A 20,746-nucleotide genomic window follows, 5' to 3' on the forward strand; every position below is an offset into this window, starting at 1 on the left:
GAGTTCCTCGGGGTTCCGTCCTGGGTCACCTCCTCTTCTCTCTCTACACCAACCTTCTCAACTCTGTCATTCGCTCACATGGCTTCTCCTACCACAGCTATGCCGATGACACCCAACTAATTCTCTCCGTCCCTCACACGGATACTCTTAATGGATGTCCGCTCACCATCTGAAACTCAACCCCGTCCAGACTGAACTACTTCTATTTCCGGGAAAAGATTCTCCTACACAGGACCTGACTGTTAACTTTGGAAACTCTGTGTTAACGCCCACTTTGACTGCGAGGAACCTCGGCGTGACACTTGACAGCCAACTCTCCTCTCTCTTCACTGGTTACCAGTGGCTTCCAGCATCCAGTTCAAAACATTGGTACTCACGTACCATGCTGTGAATGGATCGGGTCCAGTCTACATCCAGGACATGGTCAAACCCTACATCCCGACCCGCCCTCTGCGCTCTACATCTGCAAAACTGCTTGTTCCTCCCTCACTGAGAGCAAAACATTCTACAAGATCACGACTCTTTGCTGTTCTGGCTCCTAAATGGTGGAACCATTAAAACCAAAGGCACCTCTTCAACCTCAACCTTGACTAAAAGACTAACAAATTGTAAAACTTAAATTATACTTATAATGGCTCTTATCTATGACAAGTTGTAGATCGGCTTATTTAATGAAATTGCATGTTCTTGTTTCTTGTTCTTTTGTGTCTTGTCTGTCTATGGTTATGGTTGAAATGCACTTATTGTAAGTCGCTGTGGATAAAAGCGTCAGCTAAATGATATGTAATGTAATGTGTTGGCTGACATTAAACAGACTAAGTCATCAATCTTCTGCACTGTGGAATGAGATTTAATTGTTTATTAACCGATAATGTGATGAAAACATGTACGTTGTGTATGTTGGGAAAAGGAGAAGCATGTGTTTATTCGTCCATCTATCTATAATACATTCTATAATACACACTTCTCCAAACAGCTTTATTAATGTCTCTCATGTGGATTTCAAGAAAAGCAAAAGAATCTTGTTGGTGGCTTTCAATGAATGAGTTTTATTCAGCAGATTTCACAGAGAATAATCACAATTGAAGAATAATTCATGTGAAAACACTGCTGTTAAGACATTGTGCAACCGAGCTGCTGAGCAAGCTAAATTTCTTTAGCTTAGGTTGTTCGAACTCGAGGAGTAGTGACAGTAGTTGCTGCAGTTGTTGTAGCTGCAGTTGTGGTTGTTGCAGGAGTGTTCGCTTGTTGGATGAGGAAGTTCAGAAGGATCTGGAGCAACTGTTGCTGAATTAGCTGGTTGGCTGCTGATGTGGAAACCTTTAAGAAAATCACAAGTATTCACTGTCAATAAACAGCAGAGGGGTTTCTATGGTTTTTACAGTAATTCCTCCTCAGGAGTGTTGAAGAAGGTTTAGAAAGTATTCACCTCATTTGAATTTGAGCCGGAGTTAGAGTTGGAGTTGGACCGAGCAAGTCGTTTGTGCTCCGTGTCCACCTGTAGAAAACACACGAGTTCAATATTTCCTTCATTATGTTGTCATAGTAAAAGTCATGGTGTCAGCATACAGGAGCAGTGGTATTGATATTGAGTAGGAGATCGTCCCACTTACAGGCTGAGCCAGAACGAGGCTCAGGAGGCATCCCAGCACCAGCACTTCTTTCAGCATGATTACAGTGATCTCTTCTGACAAAAATGAAGACACAAAGACTTTTTCAGATAAACAGCTTTTCGTTACAAAATACGAGCAAACTCACCGTCAACCTCACAGAGAAAGTAGAGAAACATACGGTTAATATTATTACCTTCAAGCCTTCACAACTTCAGTAGACTGTCTTGCAGATGGATGAGGTTGTTGTTGCTCTGAATGTTGAGATGTTCTTATATACAGTCAGAGGACTGGACGTCGTCTCATTGGCCAACAGTATTGTTGGGAAATGCAAATATTAGGAAATCTTCTACCTCCACCTTTCAAGGTGTGGCTAAAGATCGGAGATTAAGAAACATCTGGCTCTTATGAGAAGTCCCTCTCATCATTACATTTAATCCTGTGTTTAGAACTGATACTATTGTTAATATATTCAAAACTATTTAGTTGTTGTTAATACAAAAATGATAGAACATTCATGAACTGTACAGGTTTCCTGTACAATGTACTCTACTGTGGGGGGAAAATCTTTAGGCTGCATTGTCCAAGCGCTATTTTTGTGTTTTTCGTTATTCTAAAGGACCGAGAGACAAAACCATGGTGGAGGAAGGGGTCAAATGTTCACCGGGGTACAGGAAGCTGGCATTGTAAACTTGGTTTTGGAAAATAATGAAATCAGATTACGAGCCACATCATCCAAGACAACACCATATTCAACAACATTCAAAGAGTCAGTCTGTCCACATTTGGCTCGCATTCTCAAGCAGACTTCATAAGGTGCCGTTTGAGAGAAACTCTCAAACAAAGAGGTCAGACAAGCATACTGTATGTGGATGTAAGTACAGTATTGACTGCAGTACAGCACACTACACGCAACACGGTTTCCCAGTGTACTGGATAACACCATATTGACTGATTTCTGTTCTTTGCTTTTAGGGAGTACTATAAATGGATGCCCATGCAATCCCACATGAGTTCATCTTTATAGATGAGGCTGACATTTCTGGACCGACTTCACAACATGTCTCATACCACCAGAGCGTATGAATGATGTAGACCATCAAAGAAACCGGTACGTTGTAGTATGGGACAAGTATATACAAGTATGTAGTATGGGTGAGCTTTCATCGAGCAGCCCCAGTCCAAAAGGGCAATATCTTCCCTTGCCTCAGGGCATGGAAGATATTGCCAGTGATGTTGACGAGGCATTGTGGCCAGACCCAGCTGTGCAACAGGATGCTGCCTAATTATTTTTCTTGCCTCTTTTTTTTACAGAAATGTTCTTTTTCGGTTTACTGCTTTTTGTGAGAATATTTTTGTTCAGTCCCATGTAAATATATCTGCTGTGCATATGTTGCACTGACTTGTTTACTGTGGTGAAAAAAAAAATGTTTCAAGAGCATGTGTGTGTATCTGCAAATATTTCTGTGCATGTGAACAATCTGATGCATATTTTAGTATTATGGCAAAGCAGACTGTCGGGATCTCCGATCCCCCCTAGTTGGTTGATGAGAAGGATCGCAACACGTTGATCAATTAAAGTCAAAAAAGATTACATGAGCAATTCTCCGCAGTTATATCTGGCTCTAACTATTGCTTGCCAGCAGGAGGTCAAACACACAAGCACGTATTTCAGCGTTCGGTGTAAATAGCGTCTCCGAGCAGTAAAAACGCTGCGTTTTTATACACATGTGAAGGCCATCCTCAGTGCCAGGTACGAGAAGCTGCAAACCAAGTTGAGATACGAACCAAGGTTAAGATGAGGGTAACACACACAGTGCCTTTGTTCGAGCGTCTGTGTGAGAGCAAGTTAACTCCCTTCTTCAGACACAGCTCCCAATTCAAGTTTTGTACCATTCTGCTCTTTGCACGTCAGGGTCAAATACAGGCACTTGAGACACGGGTTTAGCACAAGACAATGTTATGACATATTTTACCATTACATGCATCTCACAATACTGAAGATACAGGTGCTTTTCATTATGCCCAACAGTGTGTAGTTGGTTAGACAAAAATCTGGTAATGAAAGTGTGATTTTGATAATGCTACGTGTAGTTTCGGTTGCAGTGCTTCATTTTGCAGGATATGAGGTATTTTGCAGTTTGGGTGTGTAGTTTTATCAATTGTGTTAAGTATTTTGATAAAACCAGACTAGTTTGCAAAACGGTGTGTTAGCAGTTGAAAAAAACTGTAAAAAACAGTCAGTCCATCTGCCAGTCCAATCCGAAGAGTCTGTCTGCTAGATAGGCTCTTCCCTCTCCGTAGGGAGTTAATGTAGTTGTGTTTTCCTATTTGCCGTTGTGCTTTCTTATTTGTCGTTGTGTTTTGCACTTCAGGGCCACCATAGATAACTGATGATAATGATCATTATAATAAAGAGGATAATTCACATGTTTTAATGGGAAATCTGTAAACAGAGTCATTAATTTTAATTATAAGAAGAACAAACTCATTTGGTCAAGAATTTGCATTGAGGATTTTTATTTGTTAAATGCCACAGAGAATGAGGTGATGTTTTTCAACATGTTCATTTGAACTCTACGCATTCAGACATTAGGACCTGTAGCAGGTTATCCTTGCCGAAGCTGGGCCAAGAGGGCAAGAATGGTCTGGATGAGTTGTTGGTTCGCTGTAAGTTGGGTTGTTGTCGTAGACTGGGTAGTGGCCGTTGACTTGGTGGTGGTGACCTTCAAATCAATAAGACATATTCATTGTGAGTAAACAGCAGAGACATATTGAGGGATCTTGCAATAATTGGCTTGAAAACAATGAAGTGTTGAATATTGTATTTTAAAAGGTTCAGAAAGTATTCACCTCGTTGGAATTTGAGCCGGAGTTAGAGTTGGAGTTGGACCGAGCAAGTCGTTTGTGCTCCGTGTCCCCCTGTAGAAAACACACAACCTGGTTATTTCCTTCATTATGCTGTAACAATAAAAGTCATGGTGTCAGCATACAGGAGCAGTGGTATTGATATTGAGTAGGAGATCGTCACACTTACCGGCTGAGCCAGAACGAGGCTCAGGAGGCATCCCAGCACCAGCACTTCTTTCAGCATGATTACAGTGATCTCTTCTGACAAAAGAAAGGCACAAAGACTTTTTCAGATAAACAGCTTTTATTCGAAAATACCAGCAAACTCACCGTCAACCTCACAGAGAAAGTAGAGAAACATACGGTTAATATTATTACCTTCAAGTCTTCACAACTTCAGGAGACTGTCTTGCAGATGGATGAGGTTGTTGTTGCTCTGAATGTTGAGATGTTCTTATATACAGTCAGAGGACTGGACGTCGTCTCATTGGCCAACAGTATTGTTGGGAAATGCAAATATTAGGACATCTTCCACCTCCACCTTTCAAGGTGTGGCTAAAGATCAGAGATTGAAAAAGCACAATATTATTATGAGATGTACTGTTCATCCAGTCTTTACACATCTTTTTTCAGTTTATTTTCACAATTTTTATAATTGTCCATTATTTCAGAACTGTTATAGTTTCCTTCAAAAACAATTAACTCAGAACAACAAATAAAATGAATTCTAAGTTGACTAATAAAACAACACATCACAGCATTAATTCTTGTATCAGAATACAGATTTTTGTCTGCCAAAAGTAACTCTTTCTCATTCATTACAGTATGACATCAATTGACAGATAACATTTTATCACATATTATCAGTCATTCAGCTTAAACAAATTCTAACGAAGAGAAAACAAGGTCACTTCTTAAATGCTTGGATTGGTTCTACTTTACACAGTATCAAGTTCAGCAAACATCCCAATCATCGATGAAATAAATTGTTTGTACTTGTTTATGATCTCTCAAACTTCATGACATTGAAAGACACTCTTTCCTGAACAAGTACCCTTTTGTTTAAGTCAAACACTTATTTTGTTTAAAAAGTTAAATCATAGTCGATTAGCCACAAAAAATAAACACCACTTTTTCAACGTTTTTGGTGTATGATGTGTTTAGTTGTATTTCACTTGTATAATTTTTATTGTACCACCAGCGGTTGCTGTGTCATAGAGGTGAACTCAACCACAGGACACCGAGAGGTTGGTGAAGTTTTATTGTGAGAACAGGCTGGAATTAGTTCAGGTTACAAAATACAAAGACAGCTTACCACAGTATTTCAAAATAGTAATCGACACTGGATTCTTCAAAAGCTGAGGTTGAAATATTGCAATATAGATTAACTGATGAGGCAGTTGAGCAGACTGAAAGGATCAATGATGCGATTGATGTGTGTTTAGGGCTTGGAGGCAGGAGGGAAACCACGGCAACATAATGAGAAAGATACACACACACAGACACACACACACACACATGAAACAATATTAGAAAAAGAAGAACCACGAGATTTGAATGTGTCAGGCTGACCTTCAACGACAGATTAGTTCTAAACTGATTTTATTCAAAGAAAGTTATAATCAATGAATAAATACAAATTTACTAATTACTAATTAGTTATGCATTACTAATACTAATTTGGCGTTTACCACAACAAATGATTGTTTTCTGTTAAAAGGTTGTTAAGTGGTAACCTCATTTAAGGGTTGCACCAATAAAAATGCAATAATTAATAATGTTGATATGTAACAAAAGAGCCCTGCGATTGGCAGGCGACGAATCCAAGGTGTACCCCGTCTCTCGCCCGGAGTTGGCTGGGATGCACTCCAGCCCCCCCGCGACCTTGTGTGCAGGATAAGTGATTTGACGATGGGTGGATGTAACAAAAGACACAGGAGGCTTTTATCAAAGAATTTGAGAAAATCTATTGATATATTGGAAGGGAAATTTTTATTTTTCTTCACAAACTCTCAATATATCAAAAATAAAAAATACTGTAAAAACTGTACATTAACAGTTTAGATTAACAGTAAATCTTTATTTTTTGTACAAGATTCGTTGTCGTGTCAAAGTTACATTTGAGTTGTAGGTTAAACAAAGATGTTGTAAAAACCTTCACCACCGCTAAAATTTCACTGATAATTAACTTTACCTTTTGAGAAGATACATCATGAACCCAGCAATGATATGTAAAGCAAACTTGATTTAATATAGGTAAGGAGCTAATAACATTAAAGTTGCTCTATTTATATTTATATATTGCTCTAATTTTTCATTAGCAACATTAAACTTGTCATATTTCAGTGTGTTGACCTTAACATTTTAATCTCAAACAGGTACGACTGGTTTAAAGAACAAACTTTATCATTCTCAGTTATCAGTACTTACAGGGACGGATAGAATCAGTACAAAATCAAATGAGTGATCCTTTACAAAAGACGGGGATGAAGTTCAGCTGCTAATTAAACATAAATAAGGAACAAGGAAAAACCTTTTAACAGACTCAGTCATCAATGCTCTGTCATCGTGGGCTGAGATTTTATATTTAATCAAAGGCCGATAATGTAATGAAACTATGTACGTTGCCACAGAGTCCGAGACTGACGTGTTTGGAAAAGGGGAACCATGCATGGGTGTATTTATCCATCTATCTATAATACATTCTATGATACACACCTCTCTGCACACCTTCATTAATGTTTCTCATGTGGATAATAAGAAAACCAAAAGAATCGTGTTGATGCTTTCAATGAATGAGTTTTATTCAGCAGATTTCACAGAGAATAAACACAATTGAAGAATAATTCATGTGAAAACACTGCGGTTAAGACATTGTGCAACCGAGCTGGTGAGCAAACTAAAGTTCTTTAGCTTAGGTTGTTCGAACTCGAGGAGTAGTGACAGTAGTTGCTGCAGTCGTTGTAGCTGCAGTTGTGGTTGTTGCAGGAGTGTTCGCTTGTTGGATGAGGAAGTTCAGAAGGATCTGGAGCAACTGTTGCTGAATCAGCTGGTTGGCTGCTGATGTGGAAACCTTTAAGAAAATCACAAGTATTCACTGTCAATAAACAACAGAGGGGTTTTTATGGATTTTACAGTAATCCCTCATCAGGAGTGTTGAAGAAGGTTTAAAAAGTATTCACCTCATTGGAATTTGAGCCGGAGTTAGAGTTGGAGTTAGACCGAGCAAGTCGTTTGTGCTCCGTGTCCCCCTGTAGAAAACACACAAGTTCAACATTTCCTTCATTATGTTGTCACAGTAAAAGTCATGGTGTCAGCATACGGGAGCAGTGGTATTGATATTGAGTAGGAGATCGTCACACTTACAGGCTGAGCCAGAACGAGGCTCAGGAGGCATCCCAGCACCAGCACTTCTTTCAGCATGATTACAGTGATCTCTTCTGACAAAAATAAAGTCACAAAGACTTAAACAGCTAAACAGCTGGAAAACAGCTTTTCCAAAATATCAGTTAAATCTCCACCGACCGTTCACAGATAGAACAAATCATTCATATAATTACCTTCAAGTCTCCCAAACTTCAGCAGACTGTCTTGCAGATGTAAGAGGTTGTTGTTGCTCTGAATGTTGAGATTATCTTATATACCGTCACAGAATCGGGGGTCTCATCTCATTCGCCAACAGCATTGTTGGGAAATTACAAATATTAGGAAATCTTCCACTTCTACCGTTCAAGGTATGCGTAACTATCAGACATGGAAACCAGACAGGGATCGTAGCACATTTTCAATATCTCATAATACAGTGAACAATGGATTCGTGTGAAATGTAAAATCTTGATATCATCTTTAGTATAATAAGAGACATTTGTTTTTTTATTTTTAGGTTCAGTGTCTTTATTCTTATTCTTCCCTCGTCAATATTGGCAAATCAGAAAACATGTCACACCTGTACATTCTTTGTTGTATTACAAATCATGTTACTTAGCGGCTTAGGCAGGTAACAGCCAACACCCAAAGCATGCATTGCTTCCTATTCCTCCGTGTGGGAAATTAATTACTGCTATTTCCTCTTCAAAATTACAACACAACAATACACTCATTAATGATGATAATTAAGTCCCAGTATATATTTTTTCACCATTAATCACTGTTGTTATCGTCCACCGTTTGCTAAAAAACAGCGATCAAGGTAAATTAAAATAACATTAGCAAAACCATGTGTGGAGTAACTGCTGTGTTGCACATAATTAAGCGTGGCTAAGATGCGTTGTCTTGAGAAATGCGTGGTGTGTCTCAATGTCTCGTGCCTGATATAAGTATTCATGCACGAGGGACAACACACAAAGCACAGGTGAGTGTTAGAGTGGACGCCGAGTGACGTGCAATGTGGAATGTCTTGTCGATTTTAGCGCTTAAATCGGTTAGCTTGAGTTCAATTTGCTCTATCTTCCTACAGGTTCTTCGGAAGCGATGCAGCTCTTGTGTGTTGCAGCGTTAGTTTTGTCCGCGGTGGCTGCTCAGCCAGGTTCGCGCAGGCCATGGCAGGATGGAAAGTTTCCGCCTGCTGTTGCGGACTCTAAGGTAACAGGGAAAAGACTCACAGGTCCAGAGGAACTTCCATGCCATCTGTATCATCTAGTATTTGTCATTAAAATACCTATTTCGTTCAGCGTGGGGATGGTGAGCAGCCAGTGACACGGGGCCCAGAAGATGTTGACGAAGGGTCAAGTGGAGACTGGCCAGCAGGGGACTCTGACCACCTTTCTCACGTTTCGACTTCGGGCAAAAGACAAGTATTTACATCACACAATATCGACCAGTGTCATTATAGTATTACAGGAATATTTAAATATTTGGGGGGGAAACATGCTTTTTTCCTGTTTTCAAGAATTTGTCTCGTTTTGTTGACGACAATAATGTGATTTTTTGCTCAAATGATTTATTCGTCACTACCCAAAGTGACTTCCGCGAGGTTTCCCTGCAACCAACGTACCAGACAGACGTATATTTTGGGTTTCATCAGTCAATGGTTGCACCATTCAAACCTGTTTAAAATCACAAATTGATGGTTTGACCTTTCTGTGTGCGATGGCATTAAACAAAGAAACCATGTCAAGCAGAGAACTTGTGCCGGCAAAATGTTTTTAGCTCTGGAGAACGTGAAGCTACTTATTTTCCCCCTCCCTCCAGTCTGACTTCCTGTTTAGAAAAGGGCTTGTAGATATCATCTTGCTTTTCTAATTTAATATCAGAAGGAAAAAAAATGTGGCCAAAAACTAGTGATTAACTGAAATCCAGCTTGATCTTCAACAAATTGTTTGGAATTATATGAACAAAAAGTTACTTTGAATTTAAGTCGGTTAAACTGATCTATAGGATGCTTATAATACCTTATCCAGGAAGGAAATCCGATAGCAGCGACTCCCAGTGAGTCAACCTAATTCTTCAATTTATGCATAACTTACAATACTGCACTTTTTCTGTGCTCCACACAGGTTCCTGGTGTCACTGTCCGGCTTAGACGCCATCTTTCTGGGCCAAACAGGCAATCTGGGAGACGCGGAGGACCTTCAAGGGGCCAGAAGCCCAACAGGAGGAACCCTGTTCCAATGGTAAGCTCATAATGAAATCATGACAAGACAAAAGGGAAATAAATTGTGTCTCTAGTCGTTAAAGTCTGAAGTTCACTCCTGATGTCGTTCAACTTTATATCCCAGAATCGTTTAAATTATATGACTATTTATGACATTTTTTCTCTCAAGAATATCTTATACAATCTTAAAATGAAAGGTCCAATTTGAAATTTATCAAAAAATAGAAGTCAAAGCACCGCCATGCAGCTAAAACTGTCATGCATTTGCATGAGACGACATGACTTAGCACAGAGAATCAACCCCTCAGCTTTCCCATCCAGCCTGCTACAGCTTCAACTAAAGCTTTGATTTCAGAAGCTTTTCACTATTGTTGTTCTGTGGATTTGTATTAGTTGTTGCCTGTATTCGATGTCTGCGGCTTTTGTCTTTCATCATTCATGTTTGCATCTCAAAGGTGCTTTATAAGCGTATCTTAAACACCTTAAACACCTTTGCTGAGCCGTTATGCTGTTGAGCTGTTATGAATGCCACATGATAACAAAGGTTGATACACAGCTGTGTCTTTCTTCTTTAGGTGTTTTCCCCTGTTTTCAAGGTAGGCCTCCTGTCGTCTCTCAATGTGACATCTACACACTCATATCTACCAGAACAGCTGGCGAAACCCTGATTTTCTTGTGTTTACAATATCTTTACAGGTTGACAATGTGACATTTCAGGTAAGATGATATACATATATATATATATATATATATATATATATATATATATATATATATATATATATATATATCCATACATCTATGGATATATATGTCAGATATACAGTGTTTGAAATGACGGGTTTGACAATGGACTTTATATTTCAAATAACCGTGTGGTGTTTCATTCACAGAACGTCACTGATGTAACACTGAAGGAGGTAAACAATATGATTTAGTGGCTTGATCTAACTTTTATTGGGAAATTATTGCTTCTATTTTGTAAATGACACTGTCTTATGGAATGTTATGACTTCGCTGACCTTTGGTGTAAAAATGTTACAGGGGGAGAACATATTTCTGATGCCAAAGGTAGTGAATCAACTTTAATAAAAATGTTTATTACAGTAAAATAATCTGGAGAAAGATTTTTTTCATTATCCATTTCCTCTAATGACGGACAATCCATCCACAGCAAGGACCAGGAGAACCTCAGGACCATAAGGTATAAAATATTATTGAACTATTTTTAGAAGTAATTACAGTGTCAAAGCTCAGAATCGTAGCTAAATAATTTGTACGTCCCCCACAGAGAGGAAGAGACGCGTTTCCAAAGAATGGGGTATAACCTTTCATTTCAGTCAAATGCCAAAAATATGAGACCTACTGTATTTTCCACTTTTTTATTACTTGATCTTTGATTTGATATAAAAAAAATGTTATTTGTGTCTCTCTTAATCTCAATTTTAGGAATTTGTGAAGCTGATCTACAATGCCACAGAGCCGGTAATCTCCATGTTGTTCAGTCTAATTTATGTAATTTTTTACAGATGTATAACATATATTCACTTCAGACATATTAAGTGTTAATCACAGCTTCTCTTTTTCCAATTGAAGAACAAAGTCTCCCTTGAGTTTGGCATTTTTAAACTTGTAAGTAGAGACGATTTATGTTGTTTGTTTGTTGTCTTTGGTTTAAGTCTAATTTGAACAACGTGTTTTCTTCTCAAGATGAACCCTCGTAAATTCATTGGAGAAGAAAACCATTCTGATGAAATGTATTGACAATAAAAGGTGAGGATGTTATAATAGAAAAACTTTAATTTACTAATTTACTGATTTACTGAATTAGTTTACAACTGTAACTACTGCTGATCTGTTTTCCTTCTTCCTCACTTTCCTCAGGAGGAAACCAACATCAATACATTTTAATTGACTAACTCAACAAATTTGTTTCTTGTTTATTCTGAGAAATTTCCTCTACAAGAATACATTCTGGATGCCAAAATAAAACTCTTAAATCCCTTTGAGAAAGTTCTTTATTTGACACGTTGTAAGAGCACAGAATGGAGAATAATGTAAATACAATCGAGTCCATATTGCATTTTGAAGAATGCTACACTCCCGAATAGTTTATTCGACCAAATACACAGAAAATCATTTTCTGATCAACTTCTTGATATTTCCCAAGTGACATTTAAGGCTCGAAGAGGAATGGGAAGTTGGACTGACCCTGGAGAAATAAAAACAATAGTTAATCCAAATCAAATCAAATCCTGCACAACTTGAACGCGAGCAAAGTATACCAGAAACCAGGGTTTTGTTTGAATGTATAAAATCATACCTCATCGACACCCGGGCCAGATGTGTCGCCACGAGGATCGGGAGGAAGCGTGGTGGCTTCTTTCTGTGTCCCCAGTGGCCATGTCTGTTAGAGAGAACGTTACAAAGTCACAGTAATTAGACTGATTCGCCACACAATTGTGTCCTCATTTTTGTGAAATTGTAGACATCAATAGATGTATGTAGTGAACTTACTTGTTCAGTTTGCACCTTAGGTTGAGAAGCCTGCTAAAGGAAGATGTGCAGAAAAAAAGGATTTTAAAGTATGTTGAGGAATTTATCTATATTTTAAATTCAAAGTTTTAGAATTGCTACAGCTTTTTGGCATGACCTTTAACAGATTTTAAAAAGACAGGCATAATATGCGAGAAAACAAGCTCATAAGGTGATTCCACTCTGAAATGAGACTTGGCTGACATGACATGATCAGACAGTCGACTTTGCATCAAAGTTACCAGACATGACTCAACATCTGCAGCTCTGTTATTAGGATTAACTCTGGTCTTTTCTCATAATAGCCGCTGCATCAGTTCCTAACCGTAATTCAAAGAGCAAAAGAGACGTAATCATATTATAAATTACCTTAGTAGCTCTGTTTTTCTTACATTACATTACATTACATTACATGTCATTTAGCAGACGCTTTTATCCAAAGCGACTTACATTACACTTTAAACCCATGGCTTATTCACATTTTTGCCCGGGGAGCAATTAGGGGTTAGGTGTCTTGCTCAGGGACACTTCGACATGGAACAAGCGGCAGCCTGGAATCGAACCACCAACCTTGTGCTTCCCAGCACACCTTCTCTAACCCCTGCGCCACGACGACCCTCTTACATTCCTATGCATGAAAATATGCATGAAAAAATGCACTGAACACTTCTGTGACGGTAATGAAAGCCACAAGCCAAAATGTGTTTTTCAACTGAATATACCACAAGTGTACTCTCGACTTTCGGCCTACTCCATGCAACTTAGAACCACATGCCATGTTGTGGGTCTCACCTGCAGAGGGAGCTGTGGTCTCCGTGTGCTTCTCTCCAGCTGACCGTTGTTGGGCTGCAGCACCACATTGTTTCTCTGCTGCGGATAGCCATAAGGAGGATAAAAGTATGGAAAGCCCTGTTGACAAAATAATGAATTTAAATCAGCGGTGAGCATCTGAAGAAACAAATATTGCGGCTCGCGCACTGGTCAATGTGTTTTACTTCCTACCTGTTGTCTGGTCAACTGGGGAAATCCGTAAGACGGGTACTGGAAATATGGGAAGCCCTGAAGTATATTCAAAGTTTTAATTAATTTCTCCGTACTACTCTGAGGGGGTTACTGCATACTCAAGGTGCTTTGTTGTACCTGAAAAGGGTTTTGGGCCTGCTGAGGAACGTTGGGAGAGTTGGGGTCCTGCGGTGGTCCGAGCTGCTCCGGCTGGCCATTTGGTACGACCATAGGCATTAGATGGTTGCCCTGGGCGGGGAGATACAGCTGGGGCCCCTGGGGGCCAAAGGGATTGTTCCCTTGAGGGTTCATGTTCACCATCTGTGGAGTGAGCAGCACCTCCGGCTGCTGCTGCTGAAACACATACTGGGGCAACATTGATGACGCCTGCGGCGGGAAGAGTCCGGTTTAGTTTGCTTCGCTTTGTTTCCATCCACACATGTAAAGCTTTGTGCATTTGACAAAGGAATGCACATTATACTAGTGTTGCAAGAAAAGCTAAAAGGTTTTTTATGCATTTCCAGTACCTGAGTTTGTCCAAGAGTTGCAAGAGTTAGTCCATTCAGTCGGAAAATCTGAACAGACAAATTTAATTAATTTGGGATTTAGACGTTGCAACCAATAAATGTTTTGACAGATATTATTACCTCATTGCTGTTGCTTGCAATAATTCCAATCTGCAACTGTAAAACACAAGAAATAGGACAAGAAAGTCATCTCTGCAATTTTTTGAAGATATGAGAAACATTCTATATTGTTAACTCACTGGAAGAGCGAAGCTTGTCCTAAATAGACAAACCAAGAGAAGGGAAGTCTGCAACTTCATTATGTCCTACAATCGATACAAACACAAAGCATGTTTTAAAAAAACATATCCTTTCTTCTATTTCACCTTGACAGAATTAAAACGAGACATCTTACTGTTGCTCTGGTTCCGCTGCTGTGTGCCTGTGTCCTCCCTCCGTCCATGTCCCTTTTAAATTGTGATCATGTGAGCTGTTATAGTCCCATGGCAAACCCCTCCAGACGCCGTGTGGTCAGCGGGATAGACGTTCCTCATGGCATCAGACTCAGACTCGGAGCCAGGTATGTTATTATGTGTAGGTAATGTCTCTAAACACCATGACATGCTCTGCCTCAAGCTATTGAAAATCCTCTAAAAGTTTCTTAATCTTTTGTGTTTTCAACAAACATGTAACAGCAGCTTTTTCCATGAGTGTTTTAGTCTCAGTGCTCTTCTGGGTCCTGCGTTCACGTCCTGTGTGTAAAAATGTTGCATGCGTTTATTCTTATTCAACATGAGAAAAAAATGGCAAACAGAAGCATATAATTAGACATTTGTCAGGAGTTGTTCTTTGTGCGCTGACTGATGTTGGCATCTAATTGGTAAATAGTGGGTATTATAGTAAACGCTGACTGAGGTGGGATACGTTTTGAAGACAAACAGTAAAAGAAACTGGTAAATTTGCACAAGCTGTTTTTGTGAATCTGCTTTAAAAATAATACATTTTACTACAAATCATTGACTTTTTTTCTGTTCAGAATTAAAAGTGATTGCTTGTCTTTTGCTTGTGAACTTGCAGTGCAATAAAACTGCCTTATTATATTTTTACAGGTGTTAATAATAACATTAATGATCCCTGAGGATCCCTTCCAATAAGCCACGTCAATTTGACAATTATTTACATATACTTCATGAGACATGTTAAAAATATATATATATATATATATATATATATATATATATATATATATATATATATATATACACAGAGAGAGAGAGAGAGAGAGAGAGAGATTTAATATATATATTCTATATATCATATTTTATATATGATTATATTATGGAAGTCATCACTGGTTTCAGTTAACTTTAAATGCAATAAGTGAAACCCCCAACAAAGCTCTTCTTATTTTGAGGGTTGTTTAAAATGTGGATTTATTTCAGTGCAAAACATTATGCAGCAATTTGTATTATATTCTCTAGATGGCAGTAGAGAAACATTACATATTGCAATCGTGACAACTTTTTATTGGTAAGAACTGTTTCAACGCATAGGTGTTAAATTGAAGGGTTACACAAAACAACTTTCATTTAAAATAGAATTTATTTTATTAAACAGGTAACATGTTACATTAGTAGTTTTTTTAGTTGTTGCTTGGATTTATTCTATAGATCATTGGTTAAAGAAATAATAGTAATAGGTCAAGGGATGTTATCACTTTGACAATTGATGTTAATGTCATGTTAATAATCTTCATGTTGATAGTCCTTGTCACAGGGAGTTGTTGTGGTTATTTCGGAGGGAGCTGGAATCTGCGGGATTGAAGAGGGAACAGAGAGTGAATGAACAGCGTTATCCACCTAAATGTACTCATTTAATCTTACCTGAGTTTCCACAGTGCTCTTTAAGGTGTTGTCCCGTTTCACGACCTGACGCTGGAGAATCAACATACAACAATTATCCAGTATTTTTCATCAGCATTCACATCTAGTAAAGTTTATTTTTCGCTGTTCCTACCCTAAATCTCCCGAGTGGATCAGGCTGAAAAGGAAGCTGTTGTTGAGTGACACCACCTGTGATCCCCTAAACATCGGCAGAAACATTTAGTGTCTAAAGCGAAGTACAATATCCACCAATTATCATGTAGCCTGTAATAAAAGTGTGTGTGTGTGTGTGTGGGCTGAGTATTGTGAATTGAGGTGAGGGATTACCATCAGAGGTTGCTGAGGAGGATTCACTTGGGCCATTTGAGGAACTCCCATGAAAGGAAACTGACAGTGGACAAAAAAAGACACATATCCATGGTTCTGGGTGTTACTCAGGAGCTCGATACAACATCAAGATATTCTTAACACATTCACAGGTCATTCAACACTAACCCCATTGACTGCAGGCACAGCGTACACGTTGGGAATGGGTGCCGGTGCATTGAAAGCAGGAACTCCGGGAACAAACTTTGGGATAGAGAGAGAAGGCACAGTTGTGAATATTCTCATGAGGGTAATTATTTTTTATTGTACTGCTTTGAAATATAATGTTGTTAATCATATCATGCTCTATCTGACTTACAATTAATCTGTATTCAGTTTATAATGCACAAATTGCTGGCAAATAGTAGTATTTACAGTCTACTCATGACATTGAGAAAACAGGCGAGGGCCGTCCTGTGGTGAGGTTAGAGTTACATTACAGTATCGTACCAGGCAAGTTCTGCTTATTATCTGTGTCTTAATACCTGTTCTACGTATGTAACAACCTAAAGCCTAAAGCAGATATGCATTAAACAATTCTAGGACTGCTAAAACTCTAAAACACTTCTTTACCAATTTGAAAAACATTTTCAAATAATGTCATAAGTGCTGTGATCACATGACAACCTGATACACTCACCCCAGCAAACTGTGGCTGCCCAATGAAACCTGCTCCACCAGCAGCGACCACAGGTGGGTTCAAGCCCCCCGCCATCATCCCAGGGTTCACTCTGTTTGCCAATACTCCGTTCATTCCTCCCATCATCCCTGGGTTCATCCCTGGGTTCATCCCTGCGTTCATTCCTCCCATCATTCCTGGGTTCATGGCGCCGTTCATCCCTCCCATCATGCCTGCGTTCATTCCCGGGTTCATCCCTCCCATCATTCCTCCATTCATTGCGTTCATAGCTGCCAGCATCCTCTGTTTCTGTGTGAAGGAGGAAGGAGCGCTCTGGTTTTAGATTTACGCCTTTATCAAATACAAATTAGTAGGAGTTGTTTTTTCTTACCTTGCCCGCGCTGACCTGCAGTGAGTGAATAAGTGAGACCGGACAGAAATTAAATGCACTAGTATTAGATAGATATCATATACCATATGAATTGTTAAATAGATAGACAGATAATGTGCTCACATAGTATATTGTTGTTATAAACGTGATGAGGAGAAGAAGCTTCATTTTGCAGCCTGACACCTGCAAACAGACAAGAATAAACTAATGAGAAATAAACATTGTTGGTAATATCTCCATGATTTCAGTTAAACTATTTCTGCATTTCCAAACTACATTGTACATTACCATCCTATTATAAAATCTGAATGGCACCATACCTTGTTCTTTGTTCTCGTTTCAAATGGTGCGTGCCAAGTGGACTCTATTTTGCTTTCTGAGTTTAGAGCACCTTTTATCTGTCCCGGAGATTATTACGAGCCAATTAGAGAGGAGAACTCTGACTTGATCATAAGCTGTATTTGCCACCTGTGTGTCATGGGAACCTGTGTGTGATATGACATCTTCTTTATCTATGGTACAAGATTTAAAGAAATGTATACCCCCCCCCCCCAGTCGACCGTAGATTGTTCTCGTATCAGAAGAGTGACCACCGACAATAACAGGGTGACTCGGCATCTTGGGCTTTGCTGAGGTTTCTGGTTCCTCCTGACCAAAAACCAGCATATGAACCATCTAAATGTTGTGGGTTGTGGTCACAGGAGGAAAACAACTGGCATCATCATTAAGTTCTTTTATGGACAGAACATGAAAAAATAACTGTGTCATCTTATATGTAATTAAACATTTACCAAGCAAGCCGCCCTCTTAAAGCAAAACAGAATATTTCATGTTTCCTGCTGCTTTATTATAATGCAGAGTTGAAATACTGTAAGTATATTCTATAAGCCTCACTGGGATTTGAGTTTGGTTTATATTTGTCCAAAGATGGTTTCTTCTCACACCAGCTCTCAAACAACTACTCGTATTGCACAGCAACTCAGCAGTGAGGAACACAAACTGTTCATGGCGTTTCATTTGTTAAAACATCAGATTTTTCCTAATTACGGGAGCAGATATTTGATATAGTTCATCAAGTCAAATTCCTCTTTGTGTAACATGTGCGATACCGTTTTTTTAAACTCAAACCAAGTGTATACGGACCTGACTGGGAATAACTTTTCATTGCTTAGAGACAAAATGCATTCAATGTACCACATTTTTCACTTTTGTCATTCACACTCCATAAACTGCAAAAAAAATTATATTTGCAGGATATTTTTTACATGCTGACACATTGGTTTCAACACTGATAAAAGCACATTCAAATCAGAACATGACACATTTCAAACATTTCCGCAGTAATTATTTTGAAATACAGAAACTCTTAGCAAAAAAACAAAAACAAAAGAAAAATCTAAGAATAATCAGTTCAAGCTAATTTCAATTTCAGCTCAAAGCCAACCCAGGTGTCCTGCTTTACTCTCATTGCAATGTTTCAGTAAAAGGCGATAGCTTGGAACTGATTTAGTTTGGAATCATGGATCACAGAAGACAGGTTGGTGGGCAAAGAGGAGTAATATGAGGGACGGTGTAAGGACAAAAGAGAGGAAGACCAAGAGCCGTGATATCTGATGAAATACTGTACATAACCAGGAACCAGGGTTCTCACTTTGAGGGAGGCAAAATCTGCACCGCTCAACAGTTGCGTCAATAGTACAAATTTTCTGGCAAAACAACAGGTTAGATGATACATATTACAGTACACAGTCTAGATTTTGAGACACGTGAGACACGTACGAGGTGTTTTGTTGGTCTGAGTGAGCTTTGTAGGTTAGATGGACTGTTGGCCAAAATTAATCTTGGTGATGCAGATTATATGAAGAGTTTTGATTCTGATTCTGATTCATTTTTTCAAGTTGTTTACATGTATTCCCAGTGTGGTTGTCTGTTGCCACATGCTGGAGCTGTCTGGGAAAGCCGCCCACAGGTAAACACCCTTTGTGGAAGTCTGGTCTTGAGCTTTATTCTAATTACACACTGTCATGCAGTTCAAATTAAGTAAAGTTGTCTTCCTGTTTTGCTGTTAAATAACGTGACAAATGTGATTTCTTAATGTAATTTTGGAAATATGTTTTTTTATGTGTGATTATATGAATTTATAGAGGAATATATTCATCATAGTTTTCTTTACAAACACAAATCTATTCAGGGATGACGTGAGATATGTTTTTTAAGGTGCTTTTCACATTTGGAGACTCAAATCACCATGTTGTATGTATAAATAAGCAGTGCACTGTAAATACACATGTATACATATTTGTACCAGTCACTTATTTAAATATCCGACGAGCCACACCCATGAGGTTTATCATTGTTCAACCATATTTCATGTTCTGGATAATGTGCAATCATGCATGTATTTTATTGATCAATTGGAATAAAAACCACACAGATTCAACCATTGACTTCCACCATTTATTGGTCATTAGTTAAGATGAAAATAATTTATAACATTTCTTGAGACAGGATCAGGATGTATTGAACAACTCATGACATATCCACGACAACTTTATGGTCTCGTTTTTGCTTGCTTCCCCTCCATCTCCATCCCAGAGCCTTCCTCCTCCTCCTCCTCCTCCTCCTCTTCCGCTGCCATCGCCTTCGTCGCCGGAGGCCGCGTCCTCCCGAGGCGAGCCGCCACCGACCGCTGGAACCTCAGTCTGCCGGCCGCCCTCCCGCCTGCGCCGCCCAGCTGTTGCTGGACGTTCAGCCCGGTCAGCGGGATCAGATGCACTTGGCCGGGAGCCAACGGGGAACCCTGTGGGTTTGCTCCAGCATTTCCCTGTGGCAGCACAGCAAACACCGTGACCGGCCCACCGCCTGGCGTCAACTGCCCTTGCGGGTTCACGTTGGCTGTGCCCGCCTGGCCCGCGAGGAACGTCCCACCTTGCTGGAGGGCTCCGACTGGAATCAGCCGGTGCAGGGGAGCCTGGCCTGCTGGGTTTCCAACTGGCTGGATGAAAAACGAGCCGCCGAGTTGGACCAAGTGCGCCACGAGCGGTTCGCCATTTATCGGGACCCCGTTTTGAGTCGCAGGGTTGCCGTTGTTTCCGCCTGCGGCTCCATTGAGATTCACTCCCCCAACGGTAAGTGTTTCACCACTTCCTGAAGAAACACCACCCTCCACCACCACAGCCAAAGCCTGGAAGATAAGCCACAGTATGCAGAACATTATCTCGGTAACAGCGGACAGACGACAGGTGACGAGCTGCTTCTGTCTCTGCTTTTATAGAGAGCTTCAGGTTGGGTGATCACCAGGTAACGTCCAATCACAGTCCAGCGACTTGTCGCAAAACAACAAGACAGTGTAATCATCATGACCACGCTGCAGGCTATTTTTTGCTTTGTT

At 39.6% G+C, this 20,746-nt stretch overlaps 4 protein-coding genes and 3 long non-coding RNA genes across 9 annotated transcripts; 1 reads left to right on the forward strand and 6 right to left on the reverse strand.

Moving 5' to 3' along the window:
• Window positions 1–1,022: 1,022 nt before the first annotated feature.
• On the reverse strand, window positions 1,023–1,924 carry LOC144411600 (uncharacterized). Its single transcript, XR_013468796.1, has 4 exons — window positions 1,807–1,924; window positions 1,614–1,687; window positions 1,430–1,498; window positions 1,023–1,320 (listed from the first exon to the last, which is right to left on the reverse strand). It is a non-coding gene; the product is annotated as an uncharacterized LOC144411600 (long non-coding RNA).
• Window positions 1,925–4,113: 2,189 nt separating this feature from the next.
• On the reverse strand, window positions 4,114–4,940 carry LOC144411599 (uncharacterized). The gene is made up of 4 exons (XR_013468795.1): window positions 4,839–4,940; window positions 4,648–4,721; window positions 4,464–4,532; window positions 4,114–4,336 (listed from the first exon to the last, which is right to left on the reverse strand). It is a non-coding gene; the product is annotated as an uncharacterized LOC144411599 (long non-coding RNA).
• Window positions 4,941–7,239: 2,299 nt separating this feature from the next.
• LOC144411601 (uncharacterized) lies at window positions 7,240–8,127 on the reverse strand. Its single transcript, XR_013468797.1, has 4 exons — window positions 8,021–8,127; window positions 7,827–7,900; window positions 7,643–7,711; window positions 7,240–7,533 (listed from the first exon to the last, which is right to left on the reverse strand). It is a non-coding gene; the product is annotated as an uncharacterized LOC144411601 (long non-coding RNA).
• A 752-nt stretch (window positions 8,128–8,879) lies between these two features.
• Window positions 8,880–12,066, forward strand: LOC120824547 (uncharacterized). 2 transcript variants are annotated; one of them, XM_040185403.2, is made up of 13 exons: window positions 8,881–9,041; window positions 9,131–9,253; window positions 9,956–10,072; window positions 10,629–10,649; window positions 10,750–10,770; window positions 10,947–10,973; window positions 11,098–11,124; window positions 11,228–11,257; window positions 11,345–11,374; window positions 11,503–11,538; window positions 11,650–11,685; window positions 11,764–11,826; window positions 11,938–12,066. In XM_040185403.2, exons 1-12 carry the CDS (start codon window positions 8,931–8,933, stop codon window positions 11,815–11,817), a joined length of 633 nt encoding a protein of 210 aa, XP_040041337.2. In that variant the 5' UTR covers window positions 8,881–8,930; the 3' UTR covers window positions 11,818–11,826; window positions 11,938–12,066. The 2 variants fall into 2 exon arrangements, with proteins under 2 accessions (XP_040041338.2, XP_040041337.2); XM_040185404.2 differs by lacking the exon at window positions 11,764–11,826 and having other exon boundaries at window positions 8,880–9,041.
• Window positions 12,054–14,629, reverse strand: odam (odontogenic, ameloblast associated). 2 transcript variants are annotated; one of them, XM_040185402.2, is made up of 10 exons: window positions 14,512–14,629; window positions 14,357–14,422; window positions 14,238–14,273; window positions 14,118–14,165; window positions 13,729–13,977; window positions 13,591–13,647; window positions 13,381–13,497; window positions 12,571–12,600; window positions 12,377–12,460; window positions 12,054–12,265 (listed from the first exon to the last, which is right to left on the reverse strand). In XM_040185402.2, exons 1-10 carry the CDS (start codon window positions 14,557–14,559, stop codon window positions 12,230–12,232), a joined length of 771 nt encoding a protein of 256 aa, XP_040041336.2. In that variant the 5' UTR covers window positions 14,560–14,629; the 3' UTR covers window positions 12,054–12,229. The 2 variants fall into 2 exon arrangements, with proteins under 2 accessions (XP_040041336.2, XP_040041335.2); XM_040185401.2 differs by having other exon boundaries at window positions 12,571–12,603; window positions 14,512–14,628.
• Window positions 14,630–15,679: 1,050 nt separating this feature from the next.
• scpp9 (secretory calcium-binding phosphoprotein 9) lies at window positions 15,680–17,801 on the reverse strand. The gene is made up of 9 exons (XM_040187084.2): window positions 17,676–17,801; window positions 17,479–17,538; window positions 17,356–17,370; window positions 16,986–17,273; window positions 16,475–16,549; window positions 16,307–16,366; window positions 16,113–16,178; window positions 15,980–16,030; window positions 15,680–15,907 (listed from the first exon to the last, which is right to left on the reverse strand). The coding sequence occupies exons 2-9, from the start codon at window positions 17,521–17,523 to the stop codon at window positions 15,839–15,841; spliced, it is 669 nt and encodes a 222-aa protein (XP_040043018.2). The 5' UTR covers window positions 17,524–17,538; window positions 17,676–17,801; the 3' UTR covers window positions 15,680–15,838.
• A 1,997-nt stretch (window positions 17,802–19,798) lies between these two features.
• Window positions 19,799–20,614, reverse strand: LOC144411602 (uncharacterized). Its single transcript, XM_078109046.1, has one exon. It carries the CDS (start codon window positions 20,567–20,569, stop codon window positions 19,907–19,909), a length of 663 nt encoding a protein of 220 aa, XP_077965172.1. The 5' UTR covers window positions 20,570–20,614; the 3' UTR covers window positions 19,799–19,906.
• Between the last annotated feature and the right edge of the window lie 132 nt (window positions 20,615–20,746).

This window comes from Gasterosteus aculeatus, chromosome 9 (genome assembly GCF_964276395.1).
Source record: "Gasterosteus aculeatus chromosome 9, fGasAcu3.hap1.1, whole genome shotgun sequence".
Classification (NCBI taxonomy): domain Eukaryota; kingdom Metazoa; phylum Chordata; class Actinopteri; order Perciformes; family Gasterosteidae; genus Gasterosteus; species Gasterosteus aculeatus.